We start from the raw sequence: 15,544 nt of genomic DNA on the forward strand, positions 1-15,544 counted from the left end.
AATTTGGTCAGACACATGAATGGGTTAATTTATTAAAATAGCGAAAAGAATGCACATTTCACAAGATTTCTAAAAAAAAATAGATGAGTGATGCCAGTATAAGGTAAGATCTGACTTCTTGCAAAGAAGTGTAAAAGGCTTTATATAAAATTATCAAATATTATGTGAAGAACATGGGTTTAAAGTCATCTTGTTTAACTGTAAACAAAAAGTAATTCTAACACTGTAAATGGACATTTGGGAAAAATAACAACCATCCAGATCACACCATGACTGTAACAGCCACACCTGTGCACTCACTGTGAAACTAAAATACAGAAATACTGTTTGAAAACATACATAGAAGTAACAATGTCATTAAAAAAACGTTACACAAAGATACTGTCATCTCGTGTTGGAAAAAAATATTTTACATTCAATTACAAAGACGTAGCAATTGCAACACAGGAGTTTCAGCTCGATCTTCAAATATTTTAAGAATGTGATTTGAGAAAAACGAAAATTTCTACAAGAACTTAAATTATGCGGCTCCTCACTTGTTCTGCCTCTCATCAGTGTGGGCTCTTCTCATGTGGACTTTCAACTGAGCATTAACTGTGAAACATTTGCCACATGTTTTGCAAGAATACGGCTTCTCACCTGTGTGGGTTCTTATATGGACTTTCAGATGTACTTTTTGTCTGAAATCTTTGTGGCATGTTTTACAAGTGTACACCTTCTGACCTGTGTGGGTTCTTATATGACGGGTCAGTGTTATTAGCGCACTAAATCTTTTTCCGCAGGTCTTGCAAAGGTACGGCTTCTCACCTGTGTGGGACCTCATGTGGACTCTCAATGTATCGTCACGACTGAAATCTTTCCCGCATGTTGTACACGTGTACGGCTTCTCACCTGTGTGTGTTCTTATATGACGGGTCAGCGTTGTTGGCTCACTAAAACTTTTCCCACAGGTGTTACAAAGGTATGGCTTCTCACCTGTGTGGGACCTAATGTGGACTGTCAAATGATCTTCACGCCCGAAATGTGTACCGCATGTTTTACACCTGTACGGCTTCTCATCTGTGTGGGTTCTTATATGACGGATCAATGTTGCTTGCACACTAAATCTTTTCCCGCAGGTGTTACAAAGGTATGGCTTCTCACCTGTGTGGGACCTAATGTGGTCAGTCAAATGAGCTTCACGCCTGAAATGTGTACCACATGTTTTACACGTGTACTGCTTCTCACCTGTGTGGGTTCTTATATGACGGATCAGTGCTGTTGGTGCAGTAAATCTTTTCCTGCAGGTCTTGCAAAGGTACGGTTTCTTACCTGTGTGGGTTCTTATATGACGGGTCAGTGTTGTTGGCGTTCTAAATCTTTTCCCGCAGGTCTTGCAAAGGTACTGCTTGTCAACTGAGTGGGTTGTCATATGGACTGTCAAGTTATAATTACTTTTGAAATGTTTCCCACATGTTTCACAAGAATTTGGCCTCTCATTTGTGTGGACTCTTGTGTGTAACTTCCATAAATAGTTATACTTAAAATATTTCCCACATGTGTAACATTCAATAGGCTTTTTACCTGTCTGAGTTCTGCGGTGAATCTCTGACATGTCAGCGTTGTTTACATTGTTACTGTGACTTCTGTTTTTGCGAAGTCTCCTCTTTAGTTGTGGCTCTGCATTTCTAGCTGATCCTGAGTCCCCATGCTGGCCTCCGTTCTGATCTTGGCTCTCAGCGGGCATCTCCTCCACCGCATTCTGAGTTTTATCAATACTCAAGTTCACAGTCTGAGCTTCACCGTGGTCACTTTCCTCATGAGTAGGAGTCAACATACTGGCATCAGTCTGCTGCTTCAGGACAAGCTGCTCTCCCTCCTGGCCGGCGAGAACCTCATCCTCCTTACAGATATGCTGCTGTTGGAGCTCTGAGGGGACAGAAACGGGATACTTCTGTGATTGTAGAAAAGGCCGGAATTATTTGCTCCGTCTTTCTCATGTGAAACCTGCGACCAATCAGTGTCCAGAGGCAGGACGTTGGGTACAGTTGGGCTGGTTTATACATTTTCTAACTGTTTTTATATTAAGTCAAACATGGGACTGAACCGGTATACTCAAATTTGGTCAGACACATGAATGGGTTAATTTATTAAAATAGCGAAAAGAATGCACATTTCACAAGATTTCTAAAAAAAAAATAGATGAGTGATGCCAGTATAAGGTAAGATCTGACTTCTTGCAAAGAAGTGTAAAAGGCTTTATATAAAATTATCAAATATTATGTGAAGAACATGGGTTTAAAGTCATCTTGTTTAACTGTAAACAAAAAGTAATTCTAACACTGTAAATGGACATTTGGGAAAAATAACAACCATCCAGATCACACCATGACTGTAACAGCCACACCTGTGCACTCACTGTGAAACTAAAATACAGAAATACTGTTTGAAAACATACATAGAAGTAACAATGTCATTAAAAAAACGTTACACAAAGATACTGACATCTCGTGTTGGAAGAAAATATTTTACATTCAATTACAAAGATGTAGCAATTGCAACACAGGAGTTTCAGCTCGATCTTCAAATATTTTAAGAATGTGATTTGAGAAAAAGAGAATTTCTACAAGAATGTAAATTATGTGGCTCCTCACTTGTTCTGCCTCTCATCAGTGTGGGCTCTTCTCATGTGGACTTTCAACTGAGCATTAACTGTGAAACATTTGCCACATGTTTTGCAAGAATACGGCTTCTCACCTGTGTGGGTTCTTATATGGACTTTCAGATGTACTTTTTGTCTGAAATCTTTGTGGCATGTTTTACAAGTGTACACCTTCTGACCTGTGTGTGTTCTTATATGACGGGTCAGTGTTACTAGCGCACTAAATCTTTTCCCGCAGGTCTTGCAAAGGTACGGCTTCTCACCTGTGTGGGACCTCATGTGGACTCTCAATGTATCGTCACGACTGAAATCTTTCCCGCATGTTGTACACGTGTACGGCTTCTCGCCTGTGTGGGTTCTTATATGACGGGTCAGCGTTGTTGGCTCACTAAAACTTTTCCCACAGGTGTTACAAAGGTATGGCTTCTCACCTGTGTGGGACCTAATGTGGACTGTCAAATGATCTTCACGCCCGAAATGTGTACCGCATGTTTTACACCTGTACGGCTTCTCATCTGTGTGGGTTCTTATATGACGGATCAATGTTGCTTGCACACTAAATCTTTTCCCGCAGGTGTTACAAAGGTATGGCTTCTCACCTGTGTGGGACCTAATGTGGTCTGTCAAATGAGCTTCACGCCTGAAATGTGTACCACATGTTTTACACGTGTACTGCTTCTCACCTGTGTGGGTTCTTATATGACGGATCAGTGCTGTTGGTGCAGTAAATCTTTTCCTGCAGGTCTTGCAAGGGTACGGTTTCTTACCTGTGTGGGTTCTTATATGACGGGTCAGTGTTGTTGGCGTTCTAAATCTTTTCCCGCAGGTCTTGCAAAGGTACTGCTTCTCAACTGAGTGGGTTGTCATATGGACTGTCAAGTTATAATCACTTTTGAAATGTTTCCCACATGTTTCACAAGAATTTGGCCTCTTATTTGTGTGGACTCTTGTGTGTAACTTCAATAAATAGTTATACTTAAAATATTTCCCACATGTGTAACATTCAATAGGCTTTTTACCTGTCCGAGTTCTGCGGTGAATCTCTGACATGTCAGCGTTGTTTACATTGTTACTGTGACTTCTGTTTTTGCGAAGTCTCCTCTTTAGTTGTGGCTCTGCATTTCTAGCTGATCCTGAGTCCCCATGCTGGCCTCCGTTCTGATCTTGGCTCTCAGCGGGCATCTCCTCCACCGCATTCTGAGTTTTATCAATACTCAAGTTCACAGTCTGAGCTTCACCGTGGTCACTTTCCTCATGAGTAGGAGTCAACATACTGGCATCAGTCTGCTGCTTCAGGACAAGCTGCTCTCCCTCCTGACTGGCGAGAACCTCATCCTCCTTACAGATATGCTGCTGTTGGAGCTCTGAGGGGACAGAAACGGGATACTTCTGTGATTGTAGAAAAGGCCGGAATTATTTGCTCCGTCTTTCTCATGTGAAACCTGCGACCAATCAGTGTCGAGAGGCAGGACGTTGGGTACAGTTGGGCTGGTATATACATTTTCTAACTGTTTTTATATTAAGTCAAACATGGGACTGAACCGGTATACTCAAATTTGGTCAGACACATGAATGGGTTAATTTATTAAAATAGCGAAAAGAATGCACATTTCACAAGATTTCTAAAAAAAAATAGATGAGTGATGCCAGTATAAGGTAAGATCTGACTTCTTGCAAAGAAGTGTAAAAGGCTTTATATAAAATTATCAAATATTATGTGAAGAACATGGGTTTAAAGTCATCTTGTTTAACTGTAAACAAAAAGTAATTCTAACACTGTAAATGGACATTTGGGAAAAATAACAACCATCCAGATCACACCATGACTGTAACAGCCACACCTGTGCACTCACTGTGAAACTAAAATACAGAAATACTGTTTGAAAACATACATAGAAGTAACAATGTCATTAAAAAAACGTTACACAAAGATACTGACATCTCGTGTTGGAAGAAAATATTTTACATTCAATTACAAAGATGTAGAAATTGCAACAAAGGAGTTTCAGTTCGATCTTCAAATATTTTAAGAATGTGATTCGAGAAAAAAGAACATTTCTACAAGAACTTAAATTACGTGGCTCCTCACTTGTTCTGCTTCTCATCAGTGTGGGCTCTTCTCATGTGGACTTTCAACTGAGCATTAACTGTGAAACATTTGCCACATGTTTTGCAAGAATACGGCTTCTCACCTGTGTGGGTTCTTATATGGACTTTCAGATGTACTTTTTGGCTGAAATCTTTGTGGCATGTTTTACAAGTGTACACCTTCTCACCTGTGTGGGACCTCATGTGGACTCTCAATGTATCGTCACGACTGAAATCTTTCCCGCATGTTGTACACGTGTACGGCTTCTCACCTGTGTGTGTTCTTATATGACGGGTCAGCGTTGTTGGCTCACTAAATCTTTTCCCACAGGTGTTACAAAGGTATGGCTTCTCACCTGTGTGGGACCTAATGTGGACTGTCAAATGATCTTCACGCCCGAAATGTGTACCGCATGTTTTACATGGGTACGGCTTCTCACCTGTGTGGGACCTCATGTGGACTCTCAATGTATCGTCACGACTGAAATCTTTCCCACATGTTTTACATGGGTATGGCTTCTCACCTGTGTGGGTTCTTATATGACGGATCAATGTTGTTGGTGCACTAAATCTTTTACCGCAGGACTTGCAAAGGTACGGCTTCTCACCTGTGTGAGACCTCATGTGGACTGTCAAATGATCTTCACACTTGAAATGTGTACCGCATGTTTTACACCTGTACGGCTTCTCACCTGTGTGGGTTCTTATATGACGGGTCAGTGTTGTTGGCGTTCTAAATCTTTTCCTGCAGGTCTTGCAAAGGTACTGCTTCTCAACTGAGTGGGTTGTCATATGGACTGTCAAGTTATAATTACTTTTGAAATGTTTCCCACATGTTTCGCAAGAATTTGGCCTCTCATTTGTGTGGACTCTTGTGTGTAACTTCAATAAATAGTTGTACTTAAAATATTTCCCACATGTGTAACATTCAATAGGCTTTTTACCTGTCCGAGTTCTGCGGTGAATCTCCGACATGTCAGCGTTGTTTACATTGTTACTGTGACTTCTGTTTTTGCGAAGTCTCCTCTTTAGTTGTGGCTCTGCATTTCTAGCTGATCCTGAGTCCCCATGCTGGCCTCCGTTCTGATCTTGGCTCTCAGCGGGCATCTCCTCCACCGCATTCTGAGTTTTATCAATACTCAAGTTCACAGTCTGAGCTTCACCGTGGTCACTTTCCTCATGAGTAGGAGTCAACATACTGGCATCAGTCTCCTGCTTCAGGACAAGCTGCTCTCCCTCCTGGCCGGTGCAGAGTTCCTGCTGTTCCCCTTTGTTCTGTGGAGGATCTGGGTCTTCTTGATCCGGACTGGAGTTGCTCTCCTGAATACAGAGCGGCTGGCCGGCAAGAACCTCCTCCTCCTTACAGAGATGCTGCTGTTGGAGCTCTGAGGGGACAGAAACGGGATACAGAAAAGGCCGAAATATTTGCTCTGTCTTTCTCATGTGAAACCTGCGACCAATCAGTGTCGAGAGGCAGGACGGTAGGTACAGTTGGGCTGGTATAATCACATTCTAACTGTTTTTATAATTACTCAAACATGGGACTGAACCAGTATACCCAATTTTATTATTTCTGTCATTATAACTGTGTTATTCTGAACAAAGACTTCTAGCCATGATTGTGCTGATTCCTCAGAGGTGCAGGTATTGACTACACTGCAATCAGGAAATTGTTTTTTTCGGTGATGATAAAATTGCAGATTAGTACTACCAGTATATTTTACCTATTTTGATTGTATGTATATCGACCCCCTCTGTTTTATGTTATTGAAATAATAAAAACAAGTATATACATACCTATTCTGTGTAACTTTACTTTGGGTTTCCAGACGATATCCAGCAGTTTGCGCTGACGGTCGATCTCTTCCTCGTAAACGACGACAGTTTGCTCAATAACTCCGAATATTTCTTCTGCAGCAGCTGCCAGCCGCTCGCTGACAAACTGTCTCAAACTCTCAATTGTAGTCATTGTTGCTTAATACAACTTAAACACATTTAGTCATCGCTACAATCACTACGCGCTAATTTAAAACCGAAACTCTATTCAATGAGCTTGTGTAGTTTACTTCTGCTGTCACACTGTTTAGGTTCCGACAGAGGAAGAGGAAGTGCTTTTGTTCCGCTTTCAACTGATGGCATTTTATTTAATAGTAAGCATTTATTACAGCGATTAATCTTTTATAAGCTACTACTTTTTTTTAGGTAACAGACATATTTTTGTCACTTCGCTGATAATAATTTTATGTAAAATAAGAAATGAAAAAAAAAAGTCAAAACAAATCGATTAAGAAAATAAAGTAAAAACTTAAACAAAAACAGCACTATTAGGATTTTTTCCCCCAATTATTTAATAGGAAAACCCACGGTGCATTCAAAGTACTAAGTTAAAAAAAAAAAAGTAAAGTAAGACTAGACAAATGTTTTTACGGAAGCCCTGAACCGCAAGTGAAGAAAAAAAATTTTGAGATGTTATCTCGTTATTTCGAGATAGTATCTCGTAATAACGAGATAAAATCTCGTTATTTCGAGATAGTATCTCGTAATAACGAGATAAAATCTCGTTATTTCGAGATAGTATCTCGTAATAACGAGATAAAATCTCGTTATTTCGAGATAACACACTTGTGTAAAAAAAAAAAAAAAAAAAAAAAATTTTTTAATTTTTTACTGTCAGATATTATCTCGTTATTTCGAGATACTAAGTCGTTATTTCGAGATACTATCTCGTTATTTCGAGATACTAAGTCGTTATTTCGAGATAACACACCTATGTAAAAAAAAAAAAAAAAAATGTATTTTTTACTGTCAGATATAATCTCGTTATTTCGAGATACTAAGTCGTTATTTCGAGATACTATCTCGTTATTTCGAGATACTATCTCGTTATTTCGAGATACTAAGTCGTTATTTCGAGATAACACTTAGGCCTATGCTGTCTCAGTGAACGGACCGGGCTGTCCAGTCCCGGCTTCCTCGTGAGGAGATCCACCGCCTCGTCACGCTCGTGTCACAACACATCCAGAGGGCAACCCGCTGCAATTTTGCCCTCAGCCCGGAGGTGCAGCTCCTGGCCGCGCTGCGTTTTTACGCAGTGGGGAGCTTCCTGGAGGTGGTGGGGGACGGCACCGGCCTCAGCAAGGCACCGGTTTCACGGAGTGTGACAGCCGTGACACCGATCCTCCTGCGCCGTGCCCGGAGACACATCAGGATGCCCACCACGCGGGACGAGGTCCGCCAGTGGGGTATATATGCGTTAATGGCTTGATTACTACTCGGATACACCTGTTAGCTGTGATCACACACACACACACGCACACGTAGCCTTATTGCACAGGTGTGTGGGGTGACTTAAGCGCTGATAAAGTGGTGGGTGATCGATTTGCCTGGCATCGATTGATTTATATTTCAGCACCACGGCGGTGGACAGCTCCCACTAAGAGCTTCTTAAGAAGCTTCTTTGGCGGGATCTTAAGAGCCTTCTTAAATCCTTAAGAACGAGCGAATCTGGGAAACGCGAATTAATTCGAGATCTTGAGAAAACAAAACAATAGTGTAGTCCAGACGCGTAGCCAGTAATGTAATGTATTTGTAACCCGGCCCGTATGGGATGAGCCTCTCCACACCCTGGGACTCTGCGTTGTGTTGTTTATGATGATGGAGGGCGGAGGAGGGACCAGTCGGACACGGGTGGTCGTTATATTGCGGCTCGGACCGCGTCGTGCTTTATTTCTCACAACGGCTGGCAGCTCAACCTTAAACAGTACAAGTAAACACTGGCGTGAGACAACAGAAAGATTAAAGGCTTGTGTTGTGTCCTTACTGATTTCCACAGTAACTGGTTGCCGGAGATCTGCGCAGTTTCTGTTGCGCGTGAGCTGTCCGTGGCACTGAAACAACAACCGCCCTTAATGTGATAATTTTCTGTCTGATGCAGGTCTAAGTTATGCTGTACGTTAACACTTTATCGAGCCTACTGATTGGGTTCATCTGTAGTCGGCACTTTGTGCAATAAAATGATTTATTGTGCCGTGCGATAGAGCCGATACGCATGTTTTGTCTTTACTGTTGTATTGTGTACAGCCTTTATAATGTGTGAAATATTATTTCTGCCTTCGCCACTGGTAGTATTCCCTCTGGGTCCAAAACGGATTGCACTACACACACAAAGTTTCTAGTGACCCGCAATCCTGCTGATCTGCATCTCTCAGTCATCATCTGGTATCCATGGAGACACCCGGTGGCGAAGGCAGAAATAATATTTCGGGTGGGCCAGTACAAAAGTGGATGGGCCATCTTTTCCCAGAAAAAGGACTCGTAAAAATGTAGAACTATAAAAATGACAAATATAGACAAACTGGAAAAATAGTGACTATTTTACTTTGCAACATTATGCATTACAAAGGAAATGACAGCAAAACACTGCCTCTAACACAAGCTCTCCCAACAGAGCTTTATAAAGGCTGTACACAATACAACAGTAAAGACAAAACATGCGTATCGGCTCTATCGCACGGCACAATAAATCATTTTATTGCACAAAGTGCCGACTACAGATGAACCCAATCAGTAGGCTCGATAAAGTGTTAACGTACAGCATAACTTAGACCTGCATCAGACAGAAAATTATCACATTAAGGGCGGTTGTTGTTTCAGTGCCACGGACAGCTCACGCGCAACAGAAAACTGCGCAGATCTCCGGCAACCAGTTAGTGTGGAAACCAGTAAGGACACAACACCAGCCTTTAATCTTTCTGTTGTCTCACGCCAGTGTTTACTTGTACTGTTTAAGGTTGAGCTGCCAGCCGTTGTGAGAAATAAAGCACGACGCGGTCCGAGCCGCAATATAACGACCACCCGTGTCCGACTGGTCCCTCCTCCGCCCTCCATCATCATAAACAACACAACGCAGAGTCCCAGGGTGTGGAGAGGCTCATCCCATACGGGCCGGGTTACAAATACATTACATTACTGGCTACGCGTCTGGACTACACTATTGTTTTGTTTTCTCAAGATCTCGAATTAATTCGCGTTTCCCAGATTCGCTCGTTCTTAAGGATTTAAGAAGGCTCTTAAGATCCCGCCAAAGAAGCTTCTTAAGAAGCTCTTAGTGGGAGCTGTCCACCGCCGTGGTGCTGAAATATAAATCAATCGATGCCAGGCAAATCGATCACCCACCACTTTATCAGCGCTTAAGTCACCCCACACACCTGTGCAATAAGGCTACGTGTGCGTGTGTGTGTGTGTGATCACAGCTAACAGGTGTATCCGAGTAGTAATCAAGCCATTAACGCATATATACCCCACTGGCGGACCTCGTCCCGCGTGGTGGGCATCCTGATGTGTCTCCGGGCACGGCGCAGGAGGATCGGTGTCACGGCTGTCACACTCCGTGAAACCGGTGCCTTGCTGAGGCCGGTGCCGTCCCCCACCACCTCCAGGAAGCTCCCCACTGCGTAAAAACGCAGCGCGGCCAGGAGCTGCACCTCCGGGCTGAGGGCAAAATTGCAGCGGGTTGCCCTCTGGATGTGTTGTGACACGAGCGTGACGAGGCGGTGGATCTCCTCACGAGGAAGCCGGGACTGGACAGCCCGGTCCGTTCACTGAGACAGCATAGGCCTAAGTGTTATCTCGAAATAACGACTTAGTATCTCGAAATAACGAGATAGTATCTCGAAATAACGAGATAGTATCTCGAAATAACGACTTAGTATCTCGAAATAACGAGATTATATCTGACAGTAAAAAATACATTTTTTTTTTTTTTTTTTTACATAGGTGTGTTATCTCGAAATAACGACTTAGTATCTCGAAATAACGAGATAGTATCTCGAAATAACGACTTAGTATCTCGAAATAACGAGATAATATCTGACAGTAAAAAATTAAAAAATTTTTTTTTTTTTTTTTTTTTTACACAAGTGTGTTATCTCGAAATAACGAGATTTTATCTCGTTATTACGAGATACTATCTCGAAATAACGAGATTTTATCTCGTTATTACGAGATACTATCTCGAAATAACGAGATAACATCTCAAAATTTTTTTTCTTCACTTGCGGTTCAGGGCTTCCGTATGTTTTAACCCCTATAGTAAATAAATAAAAAAAGAAAAAGAAGAACAAAAAAACCCTAACTCACTGCAACTGATGTAGACTGGGGTGTGAGTCGTCACCTGAGTTTTTCCCCTAAACAACTGCATAAACAAATAGTGCAAATACACGTGCGAAAAAAATCACAAACACAATTACATGTGATTAATAACAATTGTGGATTCTAATCTATAAATTGTTATGCATTGATTATAGTTGGACTCAGTACTAAATCTCAGCTTATGGTAGTGCCTCTTTGAAGATAACAAAATATATCTACTTAATAAAGAGAATTGTGGAACAAAATGTTAAGAATTATGTTTAAAGAAATCACCCACAGCAGTTAATGTGTATTGATACTTGGTTTTACCAGCTGTTGATATTTTCTTTCTATGTTCTGATCATGATTATTTCATAAATGAGACAGCTTATGTTGAAAATCACGCAATCATAAAGTTTATTTAAAAAAACATGTCCATTTTGATTTATTTTCCTAAGATTTGTTGCAGTCCAAGCCATCAATCAGCTATTGGGTGGTATTCATTAAAACCTCTCAAAATGTTTAAATCATTTTTTAAACGTTGTACAAACTCATTACATCCTCAATGTAAATGTACATTTTCCTAAAAATATGACATTATGTGTGCTACAGGGCTGGCTGCCATACTCCTGTAGGTAACATATGCCATTAATATTGACCTTTTTCATATTCTGTGTATGGACACTTCTTAATAACAGTTTGATGATGCTATTGGTACAAGTCATGCACCTTTTTAAAAAATGATTATAACTATCGGGTAAAAACACACTTGCCTACCTACCGTTGTTCTCTCAATATATAATCTTGATGTCCCAGAAGGAAACACACAAAAAGACTTAATAGTTTAAGACTCTTTATTAAGAGATTCATAATACATATGATCAGGTTATACTATATAATACACAGTTTTTAAAATACATCTACTGGCAGGTATGTGAGGTCCAAAAATAGGAAACATTTAGATAAGTTACAAAAAACACACAAGTTTATATACTGAATGGAAAATACTTGTTCCCATATAACTACTTTAAATGTGACAAAAGCATTCTATATTTAATACCAGTGTTGGATATTTAAAAACATCATTTTTACTGGATTGTGGATCCAAGTCATGCTGTGTGGACAGAACACATGCTTTAAGGATACTCGTTAGCATGAAAGACTTTCTCAAACACATTTGTCATTGTTAGGTTTGCCCACTAGGGGTCAGCAAAGCTATTTTTTGGTCCTAGCCTGGCGGACCTCCTCCATTAGCTCTTTGAGGTACTCGATTTCCCTGGCCATGGACTCAGCCTTCTCCTTCAGCTCCATGTTCTTCCTCTCCAGCAGTGTGTGCTCGGTGACAAGGGACTCCTGCTCCGTTCTCTTCTTCTGCCTGTAACGAGTGGCGGCCGTCTTATTCTGCTCCATCTTCTTCAGTTTCTTGGCCTTTGGTGCCTTCATCGTTTCCCTCTCATCTCTCTTGACTTTGACACTGGTGGCACTGGGAGATGGTGGACTAGCTTTATATGTGGGCTCGGGGTATGGTCTGCTTCTGGAGGGCTTTGGAGGAGGAGAGGCAGGAGGAGAGGGGTGAATCTGAGGTGTGGTGGTTACAGTGGTGGTGATCCCGATTTCATTTTTGGGAGCCAGCACGAGGACGATGCGGGTCGGGGAAAGGGAGAGCACAAGCCTCGGGACCGCAGAGACAACCGGAGCAACCACTGGAGCGACCACCGGCTTCACCTCGCTCTCTGAGACGTCCACTTCACTGCCCAGGTCCAGGGTGTAGGTGGGGGAGGAGGGAGACTCAACCAAGGGGGAAGGCGGGTCGGGAGAGGCAGGCTCGGATTTGATTTCCAGCTCTTGTTGTGGCTCCGGGACACACATGGGAACATCCTGGTCATCAATGTAGGATTCAGGCTCGTCAACTGTAATGACAGACGGATCTAGACTGACAATGGGAGGGGTAGGGGGACGGATACTTGGAGGAGAAGCAGGGGGAAGACTTGAGATCACAGGAGTTGCGAGAGTGGGCATTGGGAGGGAGTCAAGCTCCATGGGGCAGTCCAGGGAGGCTAGGAGGTCTTCTGGAGAGCTGGGGGTCTCTTCAGTAGGACTGCAGGAGCCAATCAGATCGTCCAGGTCAAACTCACTCAGATCCACCCTTTCGGCCATCCATTCCAGGTCACCGAACATAACCTCTGTGGAGGCAAATGAGGTATTAATGAGCCACGGTCAATAATAAGAGACAGTGTTCCAAAACTACTTAAAATATGATGATAAAGGTGTTTTTCTGACTATGATTTATTTTTACCTTTACTGTCATCTGAGACGGTCTGTCTCAGCTGACCAAGTTGGCCCAACCAGGGGAGGGAGAGCAGGTCAGACTCCATCCCAGCTTTGTCCCCCTGGAGGACAGCCGGTGGCGAGGGAGGAGGAGAGTAGAAGGGAGGAGGAGAGGAGGAAGAGGACAGCGATGAGGAGGTGAGGGGCGACACAGGTGAAGTGTCTCCCTCCAATGAGGTTCCTCCTCCTTTCTGTTGTTCTTCTTGGTCAGGGCGTGGTGATAGGAAGCTCATGGCGTCAGCCATGGGAGAGGAAGGTCCCCAGAGAAGGGCCTCCATGTCTTCCAGGCCAAACTGTGAGTTTGTCATCATCATGGTCATAGTGGCTGTTGTTGGTCACAAAAGGAGTGCGTGACGATGAGAGGCAAGTTTTGAACTCTTTTATGCTGTCGAATGCAGCAGTGGTGAGGGTTTCCAAAAAGGACCTGAGGATGGGGAAAAATAACACATTTGTGGTGAAAATATGATCAACAATATTGTAAAAATATACTATAACTAATAAAAACCCATCAAAATACATTGCTATTTAGGCTGTAAAAAATACTGTGCACACACATTTCTGGTTAAATAATAATGTGTTGTTTGTATGAAAATAATGATTCTGATTCACAAGGCAAAATATTTTGGCTCAACACTGCCCCCATCGCTGCACTGCACCCGATGCAGTCACGTGTTTCCACCCAGCCACCAGTCTTGTGACTCTGACGTCAGTCTGTCTCCAAACAGGGTCACAGAGGACGTCACCCTCCCGACTATAAACAGCCTCACTTTTGTTCACAACTCGCCTACCCGAAGCCGCCATTTTAACTAAGAGGAAACGAACCATTTTCTGTCTGCCACGTAAACACTCCTGATATAAGAACACTGAAAATGTATGAAAACGTTATAACGCAGTCATTGACGATTAAACATGCTGAAATGGTCTCTGTGTATTGTATCAAATACCAAAAAATATCGGTAAATACGATTACCACGTGTTACATCATTTCATACGTCATGTCTGTGGGCTGTATTAATATTGCCTGAAGATGTTTTATCCAACTATTTGATTGAAATGAGGGCAGATTCACTGTATATGTTAAAAAATAATAATAAACACATCGTTGCTTCTTGCTAGTTGTGACGTCAGGCTGCCGAGGCGCGCGGCCACGGTAGGCCGGACAGCTGTCATCGACAAAATATTATGAAAAATTATACTTACGACATGTTTGCTGAATTAGAAATGACTCAGTGCACTCGTTGGAGCACTGTTTTGTTGGCGGCGGCTGGGACGCGGCACACGTTTACACTGCCATTTCGGCAAATAGAGCGCTGTTCAAAGCTGTCAGGTCGTTTGCTGTTCCTCGGGAAGGAAAATGGCGAATGTTGTGGCACGGTGCTAATATAGTTAAAGCGAGCCTGGAGGTATCCTTCCGCAGGGCCGACAGTATCACTCCGCCAGTGTTTGTGTCCCACATTCCATGCATACTCCTATTGTTTTCATAAAAAAGTAAACACTGTACTGGTACTACTGGCAATATTTTTTACTATGAGTTCCATTCATTCTGTGGTTTTATTTATTACAATCATAAATAGATAGCAACTAAAATCTTGACCATTCATAAAATAGTACTGGTTAAATAACACCTGTTTTTTGTAAATCATACTTTTAAAATCTTTACAAAAATAAAATGTTTGTAAGAAATATATAGCGGTAGTCACGGAATGATGGTGATTTCACATTTGTGTATATTAAAATAAGTAATAAGTAAGAGAGACTACGATGTATTGAGAAAAAATGATAATTTAATAATTAATATCAAATCTAAATTACATACATACATATGTGTGTATGTATATATGTGTGCATATGTATGTATGTATGTATGAATGTATATGTATATATATATATATATACTCGCACTAATGTACAGTTAGATCTGCATTTATTATTTATTTTATTTATAATCTATACCTATATATATATATATATATATACTGCATTTTTATACAATTCATTCCTGTATATACTGCAATATGATTCACAATTACTGCCTAATGCACTTCTGGTTAGATGCTATCTGCATTTCGTTGCTTTGTACTTGTGACATGTGCAATGACAATAAAGTTGAATCGAATCTAATCTAATACATTCTGTTGTTAACACAATAAAAAAAACAAAGAATTGTTTCATGGATGTTCTTTTATTTGATTTCTGGTAAAATACATCAATAAACTTAACAAACGTACTTCATTTTTTATTGAGCATTTTGCTTAACAATTCATTCATTCATTTTGACATAATCTGTCAAATTAGGCATGTCATTGTGTACTCAATACGTCTTTATTGGTGAATCACAAACCAACTTGAGAGGTGCAT

At 41.5% G+C, this 15,544-nt stretch overlaps 3 protein-coding genes across 3 annotated transcripts; all 3 read right to left on the reverse strand.

Annotated features, from left to right (window-relative positions):
* Positions 1-12: 12 nt before the first annotated feature.
* Positions 13-6,738, reverse strand: LOC131982809 (zinc finger protein ZFP2-like). The gene is made up of 4 exons (XM_059347430.1): positions 6,527-6,738; positions 5,674-6,114; positions 3,661-4,005; positions 13-1,908 (listed from the first exon to the last, which is right to left on the reverse strand). The coding sequence occupies exons 1-4, from the start codon at positions 6,696-6,698 to the stop codon at positions 533-535; spliced, it is 2,334 nt and encodes a 777-aa protein (XP_059203413.1). The 5' UTR covers positions 6,699-6,738; the 3' UTR covers positions 13-532.
* Positions 4,206-5,584, reverse strand: LOC131983970 (zinc finger protein 25-like). Its single transcript, XM_059348818.1, has one exon. The coding sequence runs from the start codon at positions 5,519-5,521 to the stop codon at positions 4,727-4,729; it is 795 nt and encodes a 264-aa protein (XP_059204801.1). The 5' UTR covers positions 5,522-5,584; the 3' UTR covers positions 4,206-4,726.
* Positions 6,739-11,698: 4,960 nt separating the features above from the next.
* atf4b (activating transcription factor 4b) lies at positions 11,699-14,543 on the reverse strand. The gene is made up of 3 exons (XM_059349012.1): positions 14,387-14,543; positions 13,155-13,610; positions 11,699-13,041 (listed from the first exon to the last, which is right to left on the reverse strand). The coding sequence occupies exons 2-3, from the start codon at positions 13,504-13,506 to the stop codon at positions 12,074-12,076; spliced, it is 1,320 nt and encodes a 439-aa protein (XP_059204995.1). The 5' UTR covers positions 13,507-13,610; positions 14,387-14,543; the 3' UTR covers positions 11,699-12,073.
* Between the last annotated feature and the right edge of the window lie 1,001 nt (positions 14,544-15,544).

The sequence above is a fragment of the Centropristis striata genome, chromosome 13 (assembly GCF_030273125.1).
Source record: "Centropristis striata isolate RG_2023a ecotype Rhode Island chromosome 13, C.striata_1.0, whole genome shotgun sequence".
In the NCBI taxonomy this organism is placed as follows: Eukaryota; Metazoa; Chordata; class Actinopteri; order Perciformes; family Serranidae; genus Centropristis; species Centropristis striata.

Excerpts from the sequence above, each read along its gene's own strand:
- LOC131983970 (XM_059348818.1), bottom strand. The coding sequence starts at position 5,521 with ATGACAACCCACTCAGTTGAGAAGCAGTACCTTTGCAAGACCTGCAGG.
- LOC131982809 (XM_059347430.1), bottom strand. The coding sequence starts at position 6,698 with ATGACTACAATTGAGAGTTTGAGACAGTTTGTCAGCGAGCGGCTGGCA. Across the intron at positions 4,006-5,673 it reads TCACCGCAGAACTCGGACAG|AGCTCCAACAGCAGCATATC; the intron begins GTAAAAAGCCTA and ends CTGTCCCCTCAG. Across the intron at positions 1,909-3,660 it reads TCACCGCAGAACTCGGACAG|AGCTCCAACAGCAGCATATC; the intron begins GTAAAAAGCCTA and ends CTGTCCCCTCAG.
- atf4b (XM_059349012.1), bottom strand. The coding sequence starts at position 13,506 with ATGACCATGATGATGACAAACTCACAGTTTGGCCTGGAAGACATGGAG. Across the intron at positions 13,042-13,154 it reads CGTCTCAGATGACAGTAAAG|AGGTTATGTTCGGTGACCTG; the intron begins GTAAAAATAAAT and ends TTGCCTCCACAG.